General features: G+C 32.0%; 2 protein-coding genes across 3 annotated transcripts in view; both read right to left on the bottom strand.

The window, feature by feature from the left end:
• Window positions 1-24,316, bottom strand: part of LOC148309076 (nose resistant to fluoxetine protein 6-like) — a 28,661-nt gene that overhangs the window by 2,914 nt on the left and 1,431 nt on the right. The window contains exons 1-11 of one of the 2 annotated variants that reach the window (XM_088260624.1): window positions 24,019-24,254; window positions 17,241-17,527; window positions 14,335-14,570; window positions 12,892-13,085; window positions 12,050-12,147; window positions 11,095-11,245; window positions 6,961-7,116; window positions 5,029-5,151; window positions 4,239-4,484; window positions 3,600-3,695; window positions 2,003-2,132 (exon numbers count right to left, since the gene is read on the bottom strand). In XM_088260624.1, coding sequence (XP_088116750.1) covers window positions 2,003-2,132; window positions 3,600-3,695; window positions 4,239-4,484; window positions 5,029-5,151; window positions 6,961-7,116; window positions 11,095-11,245; window positions 12,050-12,147; window positions 12,892-13,085; window positions 14,335-14,570; window positions 17,241-17,454 — 1,644 coding nt within the window. In that variant the 5' untranslated portion in view covers window positions 17,455-17,527; window positions 24,019-24,254. Of the gene's footprint in view, window positions 1-2,002; window positions 2,133-3,599; window positions 3,696-4,238; window positions 4,485-5,028; window positions 5,152-6,960; window positions 7,117-11,094; window positions 11,246-12,049; window positions 12,148-12,891; window positions 13,086-14,334; window positions 14,571-17,240; window positions 17,528-24,018; window positions 24,255-24,316 lie in introns of those variants that run through there. The other variant, XM_088260625.1, reaches the window with a different exon arrangement.
• Pa1 (PTIP binding protein Pa1) lies at window positions 9,762-10,550 on the bottom strand. The gene has a single exon (XM_088260630.1). The coding sequence runs from the start codon at window positions 10,461-10,463 to the stop codon at window positions 10,032-10,034; it is 432 nt and encodes a 143-aa protein (XP_088116756.1). The 5' UTR covers window positions 10,464-10,550; the 3' UTR covers window positions 9,762-10,031.

Raw genomic sequence — 24,316 nt, 5'->3', positions numbered from 1 at the left:
CTATTTATTGTTTCGGCATTGACTTTGTGGTAAGACATGTTACAATGATTAAAGAAACACTTGTTTTTATACTACTTGAGTAAGTATACTCAAGTGGTATAAAAATAAGTGTTTCTTTAATCATTTTACCAGGAATTCTTGTTTGTAAAATTGTTACATTTTGGTACGATTTAATGATTGCATATTGGTTTAACACAGGATTGGTCACGTTTTGTCGCAACCTTAATAATGATTTCGATAGAATACAGTAAACAGAACAGATTTGCATTTCGATAGAATACAGTAAACAGATTGCGTTTCGATAGAATACAGTAAACAAAATAGACTTCATATTATTTTTTGACATCTCATTAAAGATGAAGAAGAATATGGAAGTCTGGGCATTTACGGGGCTTACGACCGTCATAGGCTGGTTTGAGTGATCACTTTACACACATGTAACATTCACCAATTCTACCCATTATTGACAACCACACTACTCAAATTCTTGGAAGTTCTATATATATGAACCAATTTAGAAACCTTGTTCATGAATCACTAGAACTTCACTAGAGACATCTATTGGTGAGATGTAAAGAAGCTTTTTATTAAGCAGAAACTCTTATATTAGTATGTGAGATCCGAATCCTGGATTATAATCACACACATGAGAAACGCCAGAAAATACCATTTTCATTTTTATTATTAAGCTTATAATTTGACCAGATAATTTATTTACAACATTTTGAGTGTGTCCAAATACTTGTTCACAAAATCTGGATTATCTCCAATTACAGGAGTTATGTTCATATTATTTTTTGACATCTCATTAAAGATGAAGAAGAATATGGAAGTCTGGGCATTTACGGGGCTTACGACCCTTTATTCTTCTTCATCTTTAATGAGATGTCAAAAAATAATATGAACACAACTCCTGTAATTGGAGATAATCCAGATTTTGTGAACAAGTATTTGGACACACTCAAAATGTTGTAAAATAGACTTCCATTTAAAGGATTTTTGTTCAATATTGGAAATGTAACTTTTTGGTGAAGACCCTCCACAAATGAGTTAACCTGTCCGGGAGTGTCCGTTGTTGTCAAAACAAAAGTTTCCTCAAAGGAGTATGGGTATACATGAACGCTCGCCCTTATAACTATAAAGCCCGGTGACATTTATTTCTAAAATGGCACTTGTACTGCCATCTGTGGTTGTATTTAAACACTAAAACCACCATTCAGATTATTTTTCTGTCTTGTCCACCAAATTTTACTTAAAGTTTGTGTGACATCGCCGTAATGATGCTGTCAAAGAAATCTCATGAATTAAAACATTAATAATTTTGATATAAAACATGTTAACTGGTGTAACCGATCAAAGCGTAAGACGTCTATCAACAAATTCGACTGGATAGCTGGTTTAGATAGTCTGAAGCCATATTATGTATCGATTTATACATGAGTAGACAGAGAATTTTGAGTGTGTCCAAATACTTGTTCAAAAAATCTGGATTATCTCCAATTATAGGAGTTATTTTTCATATTATTTTTTGACATCTCATTAAAGGTGAAGAAGAATATGGAAGTCTGGGCATTTACAGGGCTGATAACCATCATAGGCTGGTTTAAATGATCAGTTTACATTCACCAATTCTACCCATTATTGACAACCACACTACTCAAATACCTGGTTCTATATATGTATATGAACCAATTCAGAAACATTGTTCTTGAATCACTAGAACTTCACTAGAGACATTTATTGGTGAGATGAGAAGATGCCCCAACTTCCATATTCTTCTTCATCTTTGATGAGATGTCAAAAACTAATATGAGTAGACAGAGTTCATATTCCCTTTCGGGAAAGCTTAACCAGTGCTAAAGTAGTGGGGTGATGTGACTGAATTTACAAATTCCAAAAATTTGTCTCGCTGCAGCGTTTAAAACTAAATTTTGATGTCTCTGTGTTCTGATCATTAAATTAGATAAATCACAATTCGATAAAGTGTTCAAAATTGTCTTACTTTGCTAAGGGGAAGTTTTTTATTGTGTTGTGACAAGAAATAGCCAGCTGCTAGTCCGATAAAATGTGGACCAATCCTTGTCCATGGCTTGTCGTGTACTACATCGTAATATGACCAAATATTGTCTATGCTGCAACAAAAGAATATCGATTAGAAAATGAATTAAAACAATGAGAGACTTGTTTAAATATTTTTGACATATTATCTTAAATTTTGTTCACAGCGAAAATGCTTAATGCATTCGCTGATAATATTGAAAATCCCAAGAAAACATATCAGTGCTCGATATAAATATGAATTATTAAAATGTATGAGAAATTATTAACATTGTAGGTACACAAAACTCGTCCCAGGAGGTATCTTACATTAACGTAATACAAACAATTTTAATGAAAATCATAAAAAACATTATCATACACACATGCAAGCACACACACACACACACACACATACACATGCACCAGTTCAGGGTGTTATTAACCAAACATTTACACAATTATTGAATGGTAACGTTTTATTTTGCCTGTTTATGAATGTTTTCTTATATCCAAATGGTTACAATGCTTACATATTATTTTTTGATGTCTCATCAAAGATGAAGAAGAATATGGAAGTCTGGGCATTTACGGGGCTTACGACCGTCATAGGCTGGTTTAAGTGATCACTTTACACACGTGTAACATTCACCAATTCTACCCATTATTGACAACCACACTACTCAAATTCTTGGAAGTTCTATATATATGTAAATGCCCAGACTTCCATATTCTTCTTCATCTTTGATGAGATATCAAAAAATAATATGAAATTAACTCCTGTAATTGGAGATAATCCAGATTTTGTGAACAAGTATTTGGACACACTCAAAATGTTGTAAACAATGCTTACATTTCAAAGATCGACATAATTGCATGAATACAGGAGCACACACAGACACACACACTGTTTTGCTGCATTTAGTCTAAAAAGTTAATAACATTACAGTGGAACCTCTCGTAACAAGTAATTCCCATAATGAGGAAAAAAAAATGAAAAAGTTGCTCTCTTAAAGAACGACATTTCGCTTAACGAATCACAGAGAAAGAGCTAGTTCCTTTTTTATTATATGCACTTGTGAGCCGGGACTTCTGCGCTAGTAAAAACAAAAAGTATTTCTTATTTCGAGAAATAAAAATACTTTGTGTTCTGATCCACTCACATTTTTATTTTAACCAACTAGTTTCGGCAACAACCTGTTGCCCTCTTCAGGGTTACATTTATTACTAGTTGGTTAAAATAAAAATGTGAGTGAATCAGAACACAAAGTATTTTTATTTCTCGAAATAATATATCAAGATGATCCACAAAGTTAATGCTTTCAATATTCAAAACAAAAATTATTTCGCTTAACTATTACAAGTCTGGAACGAATTTTGCTTGTGATAAGAGGTTCCACTGTAATTCCTAACTAACTAAGGCCACTGTGATAATATTAATCATAATAACAAATTTGCATGATTTATATAGTGCCATTTTCATAAAATACTAAATCAAGGGCTAATGGGTGAAGTAGGCACTGTTATTTTTATTTTTTTTAAATAAATAAAAAGTTACTTACAATGGTATGAACCCAATAGAATATGATGTATAGGCAAAGTACGAATTTGCCAGTATGATAATTCCAACTAAGCCGTAAATCACACGTTTTAGATACCTGGAATGAAAATAATAATAATAATAATAAATTAGGTACAATAAGAAAAATTGATGGAAATACACTGAAAAAGAGAAAAGATATGGTTATCATTCTGAAAAATTATTAAATAGAATAAAACAATAACCAAATCACAACTTAATACCATTTTAATAACTACTTTTTCTTCATTTGCCTTATCAGGTCCCCACAATGTTGGCGATCACTTATAGGCATAGTCATAGGCTTCAGGTTGGAGTTATACTTAGATGGTTTGACGAATGTCTGTACACGACGGATTCTTCAGTTCTTTGGATACATTTCACGCGACAATGATGCCCTGGAACAACTGGTTGTGAGCAGTAGTATGATGGGGAAGAGAGGGAGAGGAAAATCCCCCACACGATGGACCGATCAAGTTAAGGCAGCAGGCACCTCGGCGGATGGAGCGCTACGAGCAACGCAGTCAAGGGATAACTGGAGAATATTTATTACTTTGACAAAGGTCACAACCCTCAGTAATGAGGAGTAAGAGGGAGAAGAATTACTAAAAATTATACTTACGGAGTTGTTAATACTAGAAGCAGCATACCCAAGATGAAGATCTGCATGTCGCTGCTGAGATACCAACTCCAACTCATGCACATTTCAGATTTCGGGTACAAATTGTTGATGAATAGCAAATTTCTCCACCAGTATTTAGCGCAGTTGATGTCATTTCTCTCCACGGTCCAGAATGCGGTTTGTCTGTGGCGTGCTGCTGTTGCAACGTATGCACATCCAAGCGAAACCATGTAAGCCGGGAGCAATCTAAAACATGTGTACTTTTTATTTATTTTTTACAAAAATGCTATACAAGAAGAGAGTAGCGTGTACCATTATTACAAAAAGAAATTTCATATTTTTCAACGGACAATACTCTCGGCTACCATACTGGAGGTCCCGGGTTCGATTCTTATCGATAACATAATAACAATTATATATAAATAATTATAAATGATTTTTTCACCCTAATATTTACAATATTACCCTGGATCTGGTACCTGAAACGGTGGGCTGATCACCTTTCCTTCATGTGTTAATGATCAAGATAACACTGCGTTTATATGATGCAGTACTCTATGCACCATTTGGTGCGGATAAGGGTTGAAGAAGAAATAACCACTACGCCACTTCACTGCAGGGTAAGTCATATAGAATAGAATGCCACACCACGCTGTCCTTGCAAACATTTTTCGTCTCTTCCATATTCAAGCATCTATTCTTACATACCTCCCGATTACTCCCACTAGACCTGACTATAAGGCATTTTGTAAGTAAGTGAATCAAAATTAAGATGAAAGTTATTTATTACCTCAAAGCTCTGTGTATGGTTCCGATGATTATAAGTGCCATCTTTTTGTATATCGATTCTTTTTTTCCCATTTTGGCCTTCATCTTTTCTAGTTCCATAAATCCATATGCAAGAAGAAACCCACTGAAAAAAAACAGTAAGTGTTAAAAAGAGAGCCTTATTGCCTACCACTGCGGAGAAACAGCATGATGGTTAGTTAGTCAAGTCAAATATTTGAATGACAACAATTAATCTCTGTAAAATCACAAATAATATATTATTCACTATTTCCTCATGAGCCCTCCGCCCTTCACTGCTGAATGTAGGCCTCTTCTGTATCCTTCCATTTTCTAAATATATTTACGATTTACAACATTTTGAGTGTGTCCAAATACTTGTTCACAAAATCTGGATTATCTCCAATTACAGGAGTTATTTTCATATTAATTAATTAATTCGGATCTCACATACTAATATAAGAGTTTCTGCTTAGTAAAAAGCTTCTTTACATCTCACCAATAGATGTCTCTAGTGAAGTTCTAGTGATTCATGAACAAGGTTTCTAAATTGGTTCATATATATATATATAGAACTTCCAAGAATTTGAGTAGTGTGGTTGTCAATAATGGGTAGAATTGGTGAATGTTACACGTGTGTAAAGTGATCACTTAAACCAGCCTATGACGGTCGTAAGCCCCGTAAATGCCCAGACTTCCATATTCTTCTTCATCTTTGATGAAATGTCAAAAAACAAATAATCTCTGTAAAATAGTGAATAATAAAATAATTTATTATTCACTATTTGTTTATGAGCCCTCCGCCCTTCACTGCTGAATATAGGCCTCTTCTGTATCCTTCCATTTTCTAAATATATTTACGATTTTTTATTTACATAAATGTTTCTTCACAAGGTTTTCCCGTGCTGCAGGCATATTTTCCAATACTTTTTATTTATAAAATAGTACTTTATCTATCATGAGTCATGCAATTACCTTTGATACGTCCAATGATACAATTTATTTTAAATCTGCCCACCTCCATTACCCAATTAAAAATAACTCTTTTATACTAAGTTTAAGCAGGCGCTGTGGCGTAGTTGGGTAGACGCTCGACTGCGAAACTGGTGTCGCGGGTTTGATTCCCGCCAATTGCAAAATGAATTCAAGAAAGATTTATTTTCAGTTGTTCTGGGTGTTTGTGATGTATTTTTCACATTTACCTTCCCTATCCTTACTATCCTACCTGCAGACGAGCATCTAAAATAGACGCTTTGGCGGTTTTTCCTTTTTTTTTAAATCAATGCCCCTTTTTATAATGAGATCTCATAGATGAAGAAGAATATGGAAGTCTATAGTAAATGACTGATTCATATTACTTTTCAAAAATGCATATTGTAAGGAATGTGTAACACATAGCTGAAATTGTGTGCATACCCGCATAGACAGGCAAGCTCATTCTAGATTTGTCTCTCCTAGAAACCAGTCACTCACTTAGAGCTACCTAGTAATACTTATTTCTTCTTCTTCTAACCCTTACCCGCACCCAATGGTGCATAGGGCACTGCATCGCAGCGACGCAGTGTTATCTTGATCATTAATTGCACGAAGGCAAGGTGATCAGCCCTGCGCTTCTTGTACCAGTCCAGGGTTATATTAAATAAATATGAGAGTGAAAATCGGCCATATTTATTTTGACCCCCCTGGGAATCGAACCCGGGACCTCCAGCACGGTATCCAAACGCGCTGACCACTGCGCTACGGAGGTGGATAGTACTTATTCATAATAAACTAAAGTCATACTTATTATAAAAATATATTAATAATCTAAAGGAATACATAATAATAGAATATATTAATATACTAAAGGAATACTTATTTATAATAAACTAAAGTCCTAGCGAGTTATTACTGTTCGTCTTTCACCACCTTAGTATGTACATAACACATATCAAACCTGATGCAAAAGAACGTATCCACAGAATATGAAGAGTTGCTGAAAGCTTGTATGATCAGGTGGTCTGATACATAGAAAGCCGATGTCCTGTTGTGAATAAAGTCAGCAAGGTACAGCATCCCGTGGTTTAACACAATCCAGGATATTGTTAACGATCTGTAAGATTGAATTTGAATTTATTAAAATAATACTTCATTTTTGGAATTCTAATGTAAATTAAAAACCACCCTATTCTCAGGTTATTTTCCGAGAAACGGGCAACAAATCACCTTTATTCTACAGAATCATAAAAGCAATGTTTGTTGTTTTTATACCTGACTAAAATTTGCCATAATAGCTGCAGAAATTTCTTTTTAATTCAAGTTTTACTCAGTAAATACCACTATTTGTAGTAAAAATTAATTAAAAAATATATGTTTTTAATAATTAAAATGTAGGTAACTTTGTTTTATAATCAATAGTATTATTTTATTAAAACTTAATTATAATGTCAACAGGTTTCAAAGCTAACCGATTCATTCAAACCCTTATCCGCATCCCAATGGTGCATAGGGCACTGAATCATATAAACGCAGTGTTATCTTGATCGTCAACACATGAAGGAAAGGTGATCAGCCCTCCGCTTCCGGTACCAGTCCAAGGTAATATTGAATAAATATAAGAGTGAAAAAATCACTTATATTTATTTGACCCCCCCTGAGAATCGAACCCGGGACCTCTAGTACGGTAGCGGATCATGCTGACCATTATACTACGGAGGCGGACAATAAAGTTAGTACTTCAAATATAAATTATATATTTTTTATTGAAGAAAAACGGCTACAATTTTTTTCCGACCACTTTAAACTGTTATTTGTTTATTCGAGATCACAATTTTATATTTATTTTTGTACGACAAATACTTTTATTATGCAGCATAATTATTGGCTAAAAATATATTACATATTTCGCTCACTCCTTTCAAGAACGTCATAAATCAAAAACTGTCAATTTTCAGTTGTGCATGTTTTTGGAATGCCCAGAAAATGTACTATATCCCAGCAAAAGCGCCATATTTTTAACTTAATATTTACCCGCTACAGGGCAGAAAGTGTTGTTTTTGCATTTTGAAGAAAAAGTATCGTTTAATTATTTTTTTTAAAACATATAAAATATTTTTCAAATGGAGAAAAAAAACCTTCAGGTTTTGCCTAAAAAGATCTGTTGCACAGTTCAAAGTTCAACAAGTGGCTTGATATTCATTTTTATTACATTATATTATGTTTTTATACTTTAAAAACATTCTCCTGAAAAATCAAGTTTTTTGATTTATGATGTTCTTGAAAGGAGTGAGCGATTTGTGAGAATGTAAATTAGTTGAATAATAAAATTAGAATTTACCAAAAATTTATTCCTTAGTTTATGTCAAAATATACGTCTAAAGCGATATCTTGCATCCATTAAAAACATACAATAATAACATGTCTACAATGACATAATTTGATATTGTTCTGAAAAATTTTTTTAAAATTTTTTCTCCAATATTTTAATATCTTCCAAAAAAAACTAAAAAGGAGGTGTTTATTAATGTACACATTAATAAATTTTCATAAAAACTTACATCCATAATTTATTTTTTCATGTATTGTTGACACTTTTCGAAGAAATTTGAAAAATCAATTGTAAGTTCTAAGTGTTTGATTGCACCATATCGCTCACTCCTTTCAAGAACGTCATAAATCAAAAAACTTGATTTTTCAGGAGAACGTTTTTAAAGTTTAAAAATATAACACAATGTATTAAAAATACATATCAAGTCACTAATTGAATTTTTTACTGTGCCACAGATTTTTTTAGGTAAAACCTGAAGGTTTTTTCTGCATTCGAATTTTTTTTTGTATATTTAAAAAAATAATTAAACAATACTTTTCTTCAAAATGCAAAAACAACATTATCTGTCCTGTAAGTGGGTAAATATTAAGTTAAAAATATGCCTCTTTTGATGAGATATAGTACATTTTCTGGGCATTCCGAAAACACGCACAACTAAAAATTGACGATTTTTTATTTATGACGTTCTTGAAAGGAGTGAGCGATATGTTCTGTGAAGCAGTGTAATTTTCGTGAGACAATTAATTAAGTTTATATAACATTTTAATGGGCCATAAATTAAAAAGAAAATCCAGTTTCATAATGTATATGTTTATTTTCATTTAAAAATAGTTCTTAATTAATTTTTCTTATAAAAAACTTTATTATTATCATTTGGTATTCACTTATATCTTACAATACCGGTGCATTAGCTACAAATTCTGTAACACAGATAATGTTCCGTTGCAAAAAGGAATTATCTTTTAACAATGCTCCTGGATATTTCACTTAGAAAATTTTATATGTATTTATCTTCATCCTCTTCAAACCCTTATCCGCACCCGATGGCGCATTGCATCATATAAACGCAGTGTAATCTTGATCATTATTATATTGAAGGGAAGGTGATCAACCCTCCGCTTCAGGTACCAGTCCAGGGTAATATTGAATAAATATTAGAGTCAAAAACTCACATATATTTATTTGACCCCCCTCCTGGGAATTGAACCCGGGACCTCCAGTGTGGTAGCCGAGTGTGCTGACCATTGCACTACGGAGGCGGACTTTTGTTTTATTAATCGCTATCCTTATAAACCTTCAAGCGCCAACATTTTAACACGATGACTGCCATGGAAATTTTCAGAATTCCGGTTTAAAAAGCCAATTCCATTTAATCATATTATATTATCAAAAACTAATTATTTTACATATTTATTATTATTTTCTGTTAATTTATTGATAAATTTTCTGTTCATGTAAGCCAGCATTGATTTTTTTTTTCTTCCCATGCGTTTTCTTCCATCTATCCATATTAGCACTGATATACTAGGAATTTTATCGTAGCTGCTCGAATATGGCAAGTAAACACAGTACGAGATAACTCGTAGTCGGCGTCCTAGCAAAGAACGCAATCTACGAGTTATCTCGTAGTCGGCAGTCAACGTGTTAAAACATGGATTGTTTATTTTCAATGAGACACCAGATTGTCATGTAGTTAATGATTATTGGTTGTCAGAATCACGCTCCGTTTGTTGTATTCTCTTGTGTCGAATTATATTTGAAACGATTCTGTCGAACGATGACGTCTTTTTTTTCGCCGATCCACGTAGAGTGTCTTCGCCCTCTTTCCGAACGCGCAACCTCAAAGAGCTCATTTCGTCTTTGAAGTCGAAATTGGATTTCTCCGGCGTGGTGACGGAAGACTGGGTTTCCTGAACGTTCTCGTCACTGTGAACGACCGGAGAAGGAAGTCTCCTACCCGGACATCTCCATTCTAATTGTATTGTCCCGGTTTTCTCGATCGTGTTGTATAAATTTTCCAATTCGACCGGGTCCGGCGCCCATCTGTCGCCTTCTAGAGCTCCAGATTTGCTGAGTTCGTCATCTGAGCACGCAATCGACCAGTCTTCACTATTCATGTCAATTGTACTCATTTTCAGTATTGTATTTAGTGTTCAGCGGTAACGAAGCCGGATATTTTTTGACATAACGCAAACTCAAATGACAGTTTTATTTCCATAGATAAAAAACACGTTTTAGTAATTAAGTAGCTAGCTGATGAGCGTTTTTTGTTCACGTTTTCTGATTTCGGAATTGAAACGTGCTAGCTATCTTAGGGGGAAAATATTGCCAAATTTAAATTTTTCGGTTTCCAGATTTTTTGCATTTTTTGAATTCTCATGATTGATATATTATTTCATATATGAAATTAAATTAGATATATTCATTTTTTGTTTATTTAAAACAAACAAATTGGATTGCCTGGTGTTCCTTTGTACTAAGTATTTTATTAATATAATAGTATACAGTTGACCTGATGATGTAACGGTTATTCCAAAACAGGTAGTCGTAAAGAAGGATTTTCAAATGGTATTATACAAAATGAACGACGAATGATACGGAGAGTATTATATTACCATATCACAAGGTTAACAATGCTTTAAAATTTAAAATATATAAAGTAGAACGCTGTAATAATAGCAAAAAATGATAAATCTCCAGTCAAATGCAATGATTTATTATTATAATTTTTATTATTGGTTGGTGTATATTTTTTTCACTTACCTTAAGCCGAAAATTGATGGCATACTACCACTGTCTTCTTTTAAATTGGTATCCAAAAGTGATTTCGTATTAGTAGGAATACTAAAGCATAAAATAAATCTCGATATAAAAGATCTCTCATAATTTTTTGGGTCAATATAATGAATAACTCCTGTAAAAATTACAAAACAATTTCATGTTATTATTTCGAGAATAGAAATAAATTTATTTATAAACTTCGCTGTTACTTTTAATTAAAGGCATTTCGTTTTTTTTTATTTCCTAACGTCCAAGCGAAATCAAGCTACGGCTTATTTACTGCCCTACTCAGCCTTCAACTTTTTTAGTTTTATAGCCTATGCCTACTAGTGAGTAGATTTACTCTTTATGTTTAAAGTTACTATAATTTCATGTAATTCATGAGTGAAAAATTCTAGGTAAAAACACACTCGCGAAGGCATCTCGTTTTTTTTGTTTAAATTTATACCTACAAGGTGGTGCAAAATTAATCACCCAATCGGAAGATGCCATAATTTCTTCAAATAGGGTTGTACGCTAATCATATTTGACATTTGTGAACTAGACAGCTGCAGTATACCAGTTAATTTAGGGTGGCACAAAATTACTAGCCCAATTTTGTATTTGTATAACTTTTTTACTAAATAAATCAAATACGAGTGATGGAAATCTTTACTTGGACTTAACATTTTTTCGGTTAAGTGGAAAAGATGATATAGATACGTCAAGTGGCTGCCGCCAGTGTTGATACACATTTGTGCCCGTTTTATTAATATTTTTGTATACTGAAGCTGTCTTGTTCACAAGTATCAAATATGATTGAAATACGATGCTATTTTCAAAAATTGAAACATCTTCCAATAGGGTGATTAATTTTGCGCCACCTGTATAATAACTTTATTAAACAAAAAAATACAAAACATAAAAAGTAGCAAGAATGTTGAAAATTGTTACATACCATGATTGGCATCTACTTGATGTCTAGTTTTCTTACGAGTATTCAAATCGTATATAGTTCCAACGATTGTCAGCAGAAAAATAACGACAAGAGATGTGCTAGAGAAAAAATACCAGGTTGAGTCATGTATGAATCTTGCTTGAAGCTAATGAGAACTATAGGGTGTTTTTATTAGAGGTTTGGTTTTCAAACTGGCAAAATTGCTTCTACATACTGTCAATTTGACAGTTGATAGTTGATTTGTAGTCAGTACGTTTTGCCATTTCACCATGAACAGACTGAATGACCATTATGCGCGTCGTATGTTCGCGAATGGGCCGAAAACAATATTCAGCTTGATCCTCTTTTTCAACGCAAAATTTTGTTCACCGATGAGGGACATTTTTGTTTGAGGCTATGTCAATAAGTAAGCAGAATTGCTTATTGACATAGCCTTAACCAAAATTTTGCTCGAATTTGGAGTGGAGAAAACCCAGAAGACTTTGTCAAGACCCCCTTACATTCACTAAAAGTCACTGTTTGGTGTGCTTTATAGGCAGGAGCACCATATTGGCATTATTTTTACATTTTATACAGCCATATCACCACTGGCCCATATATTTTTTAAGACGGTGCCGGCCAGAATTTTATAGTCAATGGAGAGCGCTACCGAACCATAATTACTGACATCTTTGTTCCTCAACTGAATGGCATTGATGTGACAGAGCTGAGGTTTCAACAAGATGGCGCAACATGCCACACGGCGAGTGCCACCGTCAATTATTACGGGAAATTTAAATTTGTATACCTCTAAACAAAACACCCTGTACTTTTCTGTATGATGACGATATGCAAATACTTACATAAAAGTCTTGAAAATTGTTGTCTGTGTCCACGAAAAGTCGTCCTCAGTTTTTTTTACCCCCTCCATTTTGAGTGACATGTTATATACATGTTGTTGTTGGAGAACACCCGAATCGAAATAGGTTTCTAACATATCGTATACTTCAAATTCTGTGCACGAGGTAGGTAAACACAATCCAAGTGTTATCATCATCTAAAGAGGTTGTTGGGACAGTTTGATATAATAGCAGTTTGATGTTTAGAGATAATAATTGTTTTTATTAGACATGTGGAGCGAATGGATAGCGAGAGAATAACTAAGAAAATAGATCAGATCAATCAGAACCCAAAAATCTTGCGGTGTCAATTCAATTAAATTCAATTAAATTCAATTTATTCAATAATTAATATATACATTACAAACTAACCAGGATTATCGATCATACCGCGCAACAATCGATAAAAATGCGTAATCAAATACACATTCCTTCTAGTCTCTAAACTATTGTAGCCAAGCATACCCTGGAGAAACTGGGTCGGGTAGAGCCAAGGATAATAGCCGTACTCTCTCATGTAGAGATACCTCAAAAACTTCTTTTGGACTTTCTCTACCATAAGAGAGTACTTAAGCTCGTGTGGCCCCCAAATCATCGAGCCACTCTCGAGTCTACTTCGCACCAAGGAGTTATAAAGAGTTCTCAGCACGCGGGTATTTTCGAAAACCCTTGCAGTACGCAGAACAAATCCTAGCATTTTCAATGCATTACCACTGAATGCCTCTATATGATCGTGAAATGTCAGGGTGCTCACAAATCTAACGCCCAGATCCCAGATCCCTGTGTCCGAAGTCTTCGTAATCGGAGGGCATATATGTATGACTAGATGTATGGATGTGAAGGAGGAGAGAAGTGTATGTCAGGACAGAAGAGTGTGGCGTTCCATCCTATCTGTCTACTCCTGTGGTAAAACGGCATGATGGTAGTAGTAGTTATATTTGAATGGTAATATTTTCCAAGAAATACCTTAATAAGAAAATTGAAAGCAATATGGCGAAAAGGAATTTATATGCAGCTTTATGCCCATAAGTTTTATAGTAAAACCTAAATGTTTAATTTTTTAGTAACTTTGTGTTCATATAAAAAAAAATCATGAGAAGAGCTGGAAAAGGCGCCACGCCACTATCATATTGTGATAGTGGTAATATAGATAGTGATATCGGTACATTGGTAATACATAAATGTATGAATAAATTTAGTTCTATTTTTTATTACATTAAGAATAGTAACTTAAAATTGCCAGCATTCCAAATTCATTTGAAAAAATACTTCCTTGCCTATATTAGAGTTTTTATTTTATTGTTATAGCAACACTGCGAATTTTAAACCGCCATTTTGTAATTCGTACTTTTTTAACAACTTAGCTACAGACTAAAATCAGGTGTGATTGTGTAGTAGATTGCTTACCTCGTTATCCCAATGCACGAACACTTGAAGTGTGGAGTTGTGTACGAAGTAAGCTGCATAGTAGTGCACGTCGAATGGTGGAATACTGTCTGGTGTTTCATCAGTGTATGGGCCGAAGTTACGGCTGACTGGAACCCTTTTAGTAGATGTTGCCGTTAAACATTGTTTTCGGGACCCTAGCCAATATGTGTTTCCCCAGTAAAGACCGGTACTGGGGGCGCCTGATGCGTCCATTACTAAATAATAATAATAACAAAAAATATTTTAAAGGTGGTACAAAATGACTTCTTCTACTTTTTCCTCATTTCTGAGGATCGTGACTCCCCTGCTGGCTTCTTCTGGAACCTCGGACAACACTCCGCCATTGGTCCCTGCATTGTGTAGCCTTCCCACAACGGAGAGGCATGTGATCTATTTCATCCGGTCAGTCCATCGTGTTGGAGATCTATCTCTAGCTCTCCGACTTTCTAGGCCTACGGTTATGACAAGTCTGTCCAGGTTATCTGGTGGTCTACGAGTAAACATAATGACTAGAAATATTGCAAAGTACTTAAGGGAAAAAAATCCAAATAAAAAAAATTAAGTAGCAGAACTGACGTGCAATGCTTTCTAGATAATCAATTCGGATGAAACAAGCTGTAAGATAGGTTTGAGAAATCTTTTTAATTCATATTATGGGTATATAAGTAGTGGTAGCCCTGTTTCAAGTAATCTAGGAGGTAGATCTAATCGGGCCCTATGCCAGACTGAGATATTTATATCAGTAATCGGATGATTGTTCACATAAACTGGTTATTTCAGGATAATCAAGCACTTGTTTTTTTTTTTAACAAAACAAGTGCTTGATTATTATTATGTTAATATAGCTCCACCCAAGCTAGGACACAAAATGCCGAACCCTCTTCTAGTGAAATGGAAAGTGTGCTGATGACAGTCAACAGTCCGCCGTCTCCTGAGGAGTTTTACGTGGTTTCCTCCCAGCAATGAGCAAATGCTGAGAAGTTCCTGATTGGCCCACATTAGATTATCCCTCCTGTACCCAACACAGATTCAAATAGAAACATTGTTATTAGTTAAAAGAATTAATAATAATCCACTAATTGATCTATAAACCTTGTACATAGTAAGCAATTCTCATTTTAAAAATATATATTCAGCTCTACCGTTATTAAAATTTCCGTCACCAATTTGTTGATTTTCGAAACCTCTTGATAAAAGGACCCAAGTACCGTCACTGGTGACGATCGATCATAATGAGAGCGGATGCATTTGCTTCCGCACTATCTTCCGGATTATGTTTTCAGGAATATGACGTACAAAAAAGGTAATAATCATCGTGCTTTCTTCTTAAGCCAAGGACCTACTTAACGGGCATATATGCCTTTTTTCCTGTGATGTTTTATGTAGTTCATCCTCTGATGGACGAAAAGGGAGAAAAAAACTAAAGCGTACATTCAGTCTGTTCACAATTGTTTTACCTCTAGTTTGTTTTTAATTATTTATTTGGCAGTTTTATTTAAAATTATTTTTACTGCCAAATAGATAATAAAAAAAACTAGAGGTGAATATTTGTGACCATCTAACTGTGAATATTTTTTTAAATGATTTATTTGGCAGCATAAATAATAAAAAAAACTTAGGTAAAATAACTGTGAACCGACATTAGGTACCCTTGTCCGCAGATAAGTTTTCTATTTCTATGTGTTTTTAACGTGTACAAAATGTAAATGTGTAAATGTAGTGTACCTACTTTAAAAAAAACATTAAAAAAATCTTACTTCTTGGTAGTGGCAAAAGATAATATAATATTATCGGAGTACGGATAAAAATTTGTTTTGCAATACAATTTGATGAATGCGTAGTAGACGTTTTTAATGATTAAAAAAACATGTTTTTTTTTGACGGTACTATGTAATATTTAAAATCAACATTTATTTAGGAATATATTCACGTTGTAAGATTACTTATTAATACGTAATATTTAATATGTATTAATAAATTATCAGCAAGGTCATATGTACCTACCGAAAAATTAAATTTCGAGTGATTAAAAATTATGGCAATCTAAGGTATGATTAATTTATTATTTCTGAATACAATTAATGCCTGTTAATTATGACATTTTTTAGGTGCATTTCCTCTACTGCAAGGACACTTCGCTCACTCCTTTCAAGAACGTCATAAATAAAAAAACTTGATTTTTCAGGAGAACATTTTTAAAGTTTAAAATTATAATGCAATGTATTAAAAATAAATATCAAGCCACTTAATGAACTTTTTACTGTGCCACAGATCTTTTAAGGTAAAACCTGAAGGATTTGTCTTTATTTGAAAAATATTTATTACATATTAAAAAATAATTAAACAATACCTTTTCTTCAAACTGCAAAAACAACACTTTCTGCCCTGTAGTGGGTAAATATTGTGTTAAAAATTTGCCTCTTTCAATGGGATATAGTACATTTTCTGGGCATTCCGAAAACACGCACAACTTAAAATTGACGATTTTTGATTTATGACGTTCTTGAAAGGTGTGAGCGACTTGTTTGGTACTTTACTTCATACTTTAAAAAATATAAATAAATGGAAAAAATTAAAGGATGTCAATTTTCAGTCTTTCATTTTTTTTTCAAGGACTAATTGAATTTGAAGTATTTTAGGTTGTAAATTAAAAAAGGTTTGATTAAAAAAACGTATTGAGAAGGGTTTAAATCAGAAAGGTTTTCTAAATAAAAGTTCCTAAAAAACATTAAAAATGGGTATGGATACACCCCTGGCCAAAGTATCAGGGTTGTACAAATCAAAACCTGCGATGCGGAAAGCCTAAATCTTTCGCACTTGTCGTCTTATTATCATATTATTATTATTTATTTTCATAAATACAAAAATGTGAATTGATAACTTACATTTTAGAGCCCATCTATCTCGTACATCGATTCCATTCTTAATTGAAGAGAGCTCCTTCGCACATACACTGGGGTTTTGTATTTTTGAAGCCGTTAATGAAAGTCCATAGTAAACCGAATGTGTCTCTAGTTTATTACAGAAACTGAACTGAAATACACACAACAACACAACCACTGTCGCAAATGTCACGTTTTTCAATTTTAACGCCTTCATTTTAAAAAGTCTAATATTAGGGTATAGAAAACACGTTAACTATCACATAATTCAATGACGTTGGCATCAGTAGCTGTAACAATAAAAAAACATCTATTTAAAAGTATAAATGCACATTTTAAAGAGAATCTTGAAGGAATGAATAATGACCTTACTTAGGTACTTAAATTGTACATTTTTACTTTTGTTTATTTGAATAGGAACTATTTCCATAGAAATGAAATAGATAGATAAATATATTTGTAGCCTTTTTAGACCAGGGCTGTCCAAACTAGATACGATCCCGGAACTGTGCAAATCAAATAACGAAATAAATTTTACTGTGCACCGCTGAATCCGGATATAGAATAGAATGAGAAAAACTAACTAACTCAAAAACCATCATGCCACATTCTCTGCATGAGTATGGAGGGAGATTAAAACATCACACCAATTTTTGCATCTTTCACATTCAAGCATCTCCTCATACTTACCCGAAGATTATTTCAACTCCTCACCTGACCAATTTTAAGTATTTGAAATACTTGATCACAATTTTTATAAGAAGATAAACATAATACTACATAATTCTTAATTAACTTAGTAAGCAATAATACTTGTGGTTTTTTAAATGTTTTTTCAAAAAAGGTAGGTTTGGTAGGCGGTAGAATAAAAAAAACTAAAAAACTAAAAAAGCTTTTTTTAAAGAAGTCGTTCGGTTTTTGGAGTTGATCACTCGAAACTAATCACGTCAATTAATTCACAAATTTGGTTAGGTGTTGTCAGGGCATTTTTGTGGAACGGTGTTCCGGTACATTTTTTCATGGATAATATATATAAATATATATATATATATGTAATAAAATAACTAGGTACCTACCTATACATTTTATAAAGTACTTACAAATAGTACCTACATAAAACAGTTCTACCACCAGATGTCGCATGCGTCGCTCAGAATAAAACAAAAGACTTCCGATAATATTATTAACTGTCAGAATCAGATAGATAGATAGATAGATAGATATAAAGTTATTATAAAGATAAATTAAGAATAAACTTTAATTACAAAGCAACACATTGTTTATTTTATTATTATACACCCACTTTACATATTATTTACACCCAATTTATAAAGAAAAGTATTACCACGTTATAAAACGACAATTTCGTTAATTGGAAATGGATTATGAAACATTAGATGTATTAAAACAATTACTACAATATGTTCGGAGTGAGAGAGAAAAATTAGAAGATGATCAAAGAAAACGATTAGAAGATAAACAAAGAAGACGTGAAAATCTAAGAACTAGTGATAAAATTAAAGATAAAAGTCCATGTAAGATTTGTGAAAATTTAAATAAAGGAACTCGATATCACCCTGAAGCAACGTGCTGGTTTAAAACAAAGGATGATGATAAGATTAATAATAAAAATGAAGATTTACAAATTACACAGAAACAGTGCTTGAAGAATAAAAAAATAAAAATAATGTGGAAAAAATTTCTACAAAATATAAAATAAAATATACTCCAGGAAAGAAGAATTTCGAAGCAGATTGTCTGAGCAGGAATCCAGTATTAGAATCAAAGGAAAATGCAGATGAACAATTAAAAGTTGTTAATTTGGTTAAATTAGAAGATATTTTCAAAGATCAGAATATAAATGAAGACATACAATTAACACAGAAACAGTGCTTGAAAAATGAAAATAAAAATAAAGTAGAAAAAACTTCTACGAAAGATAAAATAAAATATACTCCAGGAAAGAAGAATTTAGAAGTAGATTGTCTAAGCAGGAATCCAGTATTAAACTCGAATGAAAATGCAGATGAACAATTAAAAGTTATAAATTTGGTTAAATTAGAAGATACTTTAAGAGATCAGAATAAAAATGAAGGAATTCAAAAGAAAAAAACAAATGGATTGAAAAAAAACTGTGTCTACTTTAAAAGGGTCAAGAAGAAAAAAAAAAGAAAGAAAAAAAAGAACGGAAAAAAGAAAAAAAAAACAAGAAAGAAAAAAAAGAAAGAAAAAAAGAAGGAAAAAAGAAAGAAAAAAAAAAAAAAACTTTATCATATCACTAAACTTATACCAGTCCCTTCACTACAAGAAGATGATCCGGAGGACGAGTGAAAATTTTACTATGAATTTTCATCCCCAAGGGGGGAGATGTAATAAAATAACTAGGTACCTACCTTTTCATTTTATTAAGTACTTACAAATAGTACCTACATAAAACAGTTCTACCACCAGATGTCGCATGCGTCGCTCAGAATAAAACAAAAGACTTCCGATAATATTATTAACTGTCAGAATCAGATAGATAGATAGATAGATAGATATAAAGTTATTAAAAAGATAAATTAAGAATAAACTTTAATTACAAAGCAACACATTGTTTATTTTATTATTATACACCCACTTTACATATTATTTACACCCAATTTATAAAGAAAACTATTACCACGTTATATATATATATATATATATATATATATATATATATATATATATATATATATATATATATATATATATATATATATATATATATATATATATATATATATATATATATATATATATATATATATATATATATATATATATATATATATATATATATATATATATATATATATATATATATATATATATATATATATATATATATATATATATATATATATATATATATATATATATATATATATATATATATATATATATATATATATATATATATATATATATATATATATATATATATATATATATATATATATATATATATATATATATATATATATATATATATATATATATATATATATATATATATATATATATATGTATATAAATATATATATATATATATATATATATATATATTATATATATATATATATATATATATATATATATATATATATATATATATATATATATACATGTGGTATTGTAATGAACTATTTTTTAAAGTAAAAAGCTTGACATAAAGTGAGTTCCGGGACCTTTTTTGTTTAAAAAGCCTTGGATGTTGCGCATTTATAGCTTCTAATATATTTGACAGCTGGAAAAAACAGAAAAACAGAAAAAAAGTTACGAATACCATTCACATTGGTAAACGAAAAAATAGCAGTTAGCCCATCATTGACACCTCTAATGAGCAATGAGGCAAAGGCCGCATCCGTCACAGATTATGTAAAATGTGATGTGTCATGCGTGTAAATATATATACAATAGACCCCTAGAGCGAGAATGTTTTATCTTTAAATATAATAATATATTATAGATAAACATGGTGATAATATTGTTATTCTGGATAACCGATAAGATTTTATATGAAATGAAAAAATGGAAATTAATTGATTTCGTGACGTATTAAATCGTTTTTTTAGCTAGCTTAAGATTCTTAAAATTAATTTGACTTTATATTATGTACAGGATATTTTTTTTGTCCGCCTCCGTAGTGTAATGGTTACCACGCTCCTCTATCGTTCTCGAGGTCCCGGGTTGGATTCCCAGGGGGGGGGGGGGTTAAATAAATATAAGTGTTTTTTTTACTCTAATATTTATTCAATATTACCCTGGACTGGAACCTGAAGCGGAGGGCTGATCGCCTTTTCACGCGTTAACGATCGATATACCAGTGCGTTTATATGATGCAGTGCCCTAAGCACCATCGAGTTAAAAGGATGAAGGAATATAAATGTGTATTGCTAGGATTATAACTGATAAGCAATATCTTCCAACCAACCAAGAGCAGACTAGTAACGTCACACCTGATATCTCCACGTGTTAAGAAAGCTATAATTGGCTTTTTTTTATTGTTTAGGAGTCTACGCTGATAACGACGACACCAGTGTTAGTCGAAATTCAGTCCGTCAAAAATTTATTTTTGTAGATTTTTTAAAGCCACCTTTACTAAACTAAAATATCTATTTAGACAAAATCATTGTTTGGAATGCAAGCGTATTTGCAACGTATAAAAATAAGATACTCAAAATGTGTCAAATATCAGATAATACACATATATCGCTTATTAAATGCCAAACGGCCACAACGCCAAAAAAATAAACTCTTTATTCCAAAAATGGTATCTAAATCGTCAACGTTTTCACATTCGAAAAATACACCCATGATTCTAGCGTTAGGAATGTCCATTTCATTTAGAATCATGGGAGTCTTTTTCGAACATGAAAATGTTGACAATTTAGATACCATTTTTGGAATAATTTTTTTTGTTTGTTTTTGTTTTTGCGTTGCGGCCCCTTAACATTTAACCAGCGATGTAATATAAGTTGGATAACTGAAATTGTGTCAACAACACGCTTGTTTACCTTATGTAAAATATATATTTGAGATAATACATAGATGTAAGTAAAATTTCTATCCTTGAAAATGACAAATAAAAGAATAAACATGAATAATCTACTATTTTTGCGTGTATTTTTAGACAGACCTTGCGTTTCAAAATAGCTGAACAAAATATCGCGCAGGATTATCAAAAACGTAAAGACTTATTTTAAATATTATTTTAAAATTGATAAAACACATTGATTAGTGTAAGTTTCACAATTTAGATCTAGCTTACCCACGAATGTATTAATATCACCAGGAAATTACACTTTAAACTGTTCAATTACTTGATCTGAATATAAACCAGTCATTTTGACATTGGAACACGTCCAAAATCAGCAGTGATTTATCAAAACGATTGAAAAAATTGTATTTTAAAGTCTAATACCTACGTATAAATCAGTTTTTCTAACTTCAAGAGTATAGGAAATGAAGAAATGAGAATTGCTCCATTTATCCTTTTCCTAACTATTATTCTTCAATTGTTGGGTAATATATCCAAAATTAAACACGGTTATTGGATTGAATTCTAATTTTGATTACATATGTATGATAATATGTGACGCGTTTCGTCTTATTAAGACATTATCAGACACAAAGAGTGTTTGATAATGTCATAATAAGACAAAACGCGGCACATATTTTCATATATTTGTAAATAAAAGTAGAATTCAAACCAATAACCGTGTATAATTTTGGATATATTACCCAACAATTCAATATGGAATTCTACCAACTGTCTGCAGTTACAATAAATACTATTCTTCATTAATTCTTTCACATGTAGCAGTAATATCTACTCAGTCATATAATCAGTAATACTTAAAAAAGATATAGGGTGATAAAAATAATAACTGAAAATCATGCTTCTTAAAAATGAAACTCGGTGCGGACATATTATTATAATTGTTATTATGTGCATGCTAAAATAAATAAATAAAAATATGCATATAAAACCCTTATCCGCACCCAAAATGGTGCATAGGGCACTGTCATATAAACGCAGTGTTATCTTGATCGTTAGAAATATGCATACCTACTCGTATTCTTGCATTCTACCTTCAATTTTCGCAATAAACTCAAAATTGATTTCAATACATGTCGCTCACTCCTTTCAAGAACGTCATAAATCAAAAATCGTCAATTTTCAGTGGTGTATGTTTTCGGAATGCCCTGAAAATGTACTATATCCTAGCAAAAGAGACATATTTTTAACTAAATATTTACCCGCTAAAGGGCAGAAAGTGTTGTTTTGCATTTTGAAGAAAGGGTATTGTTTAATTATTTTTTTAAAAATACTAAATATTTTTCAAATGGAGAAAAACCTTCAGGTTTTACCTAAAAAGATCTGTTGCATTGTAAAAAGTTCAGTTAGTGGCTTGATATTTATTTTTAATACATTATATTATATTTTTAAACTTTAAAAACGTTCTCCTGAAAAATCAAGTTTTTTGATTTATGACGTTCTTGAAAGGAGTGAGCGATGTGTGTTTTATTTTTATCTAATTATTCAAAGAAATGTAATGTATGAACAATAAAACGAAAATGAAATACAAAGAAAAAATGCTGGTATATCATTAATTTTATTTTTAATGTTCGCCTCCGTAGTGTAATGGTCAGCACGCTCGGCTACCGTTCTGGAGGTCCCGGGTTCGATTCCCAGGGGGGGTAAAATAAATATAAGTGATTTTTTCGCTGTACTATTTATTCGATATTACCCTGGACTGGTACCTGAAGCGGAGGGCTGATCACCTTTCCTTCATGGTTAACGATCAAGATAACACTGCGTTTGTGTTACGCAGTGCCCTATGCACCATTGGGGTGTGGATAAGGGTTTAAAAAAAATATCATTAATTAAATACAAACAATAAACGTTGAGTGTAAGTCCCTCTCCAAGCACAAGACCCTAGTCTCTTTTTTGGATAGGCACAGTGTATAAATAATAATAAATTTGGATAATTTATAAAACGCCACTTTCGTAAGATACTACCTCAAGGGCGCTTCTGTAACTAGTAAGTATATGTAATATATTTTATAAGTAGATAGATATGTGTAGCTAATGAAATAAATTGTAATGTTTATTGTAACTTTATTAAACAAATAAAAAACTAGCAATAATATTTCTGATATATTCTTTATTACAAAATTGTTTCTGCGTATTTGAATCTCGGTTAAATAGTTTCTAGTTAAAAACAGAACGGACGATAATGAAGTGACCTACCTACAAAAATACTGTTTTTGTTTGCTTGTACTACATAAACAAGTGTCTATTGCACAACACTATTAGTATTTTTCACAATTCACAACACATTTTTGATAACAATAAGAATGTTGTCGAAATAATTATCACGTGATTTGAATATGTACGATAATAGTAAACACATTGTGTTTAGGAAACACGCATCCCTATGTGATACCACACCACGTCCGATAGTGATTCTAATAACTTCAAACTACATTTGGACGATTGTGTTTTGTGTATGGTGGCTTCGGGGTCAGGCCGAATGGAAGGTCAGACA

The sequence above is a fragment of the Brachycentrus maculatus genome, unplaced genomic scaffold (genome assembly GCF_059751285.1).
Source record: "Brachycentrus maculatus isolate JH-2025_06_01 unplaced genomic scaffold, ASM5975128v1 h1tg000139l, whole genome shotgun sequence".
In the NCBI taxonomy this organism is placed as follows: Eukaryota; Metazoa; Arthropoda; class Insecta; order Trichoptera; family Brachycentridae; genus Brachycentrus; species Brachycentrus maculatus.
Note: the sequence above shows the minus strand (reverse complement) of the source record. Positions and strands in the feature narration are given on the sequence as shown.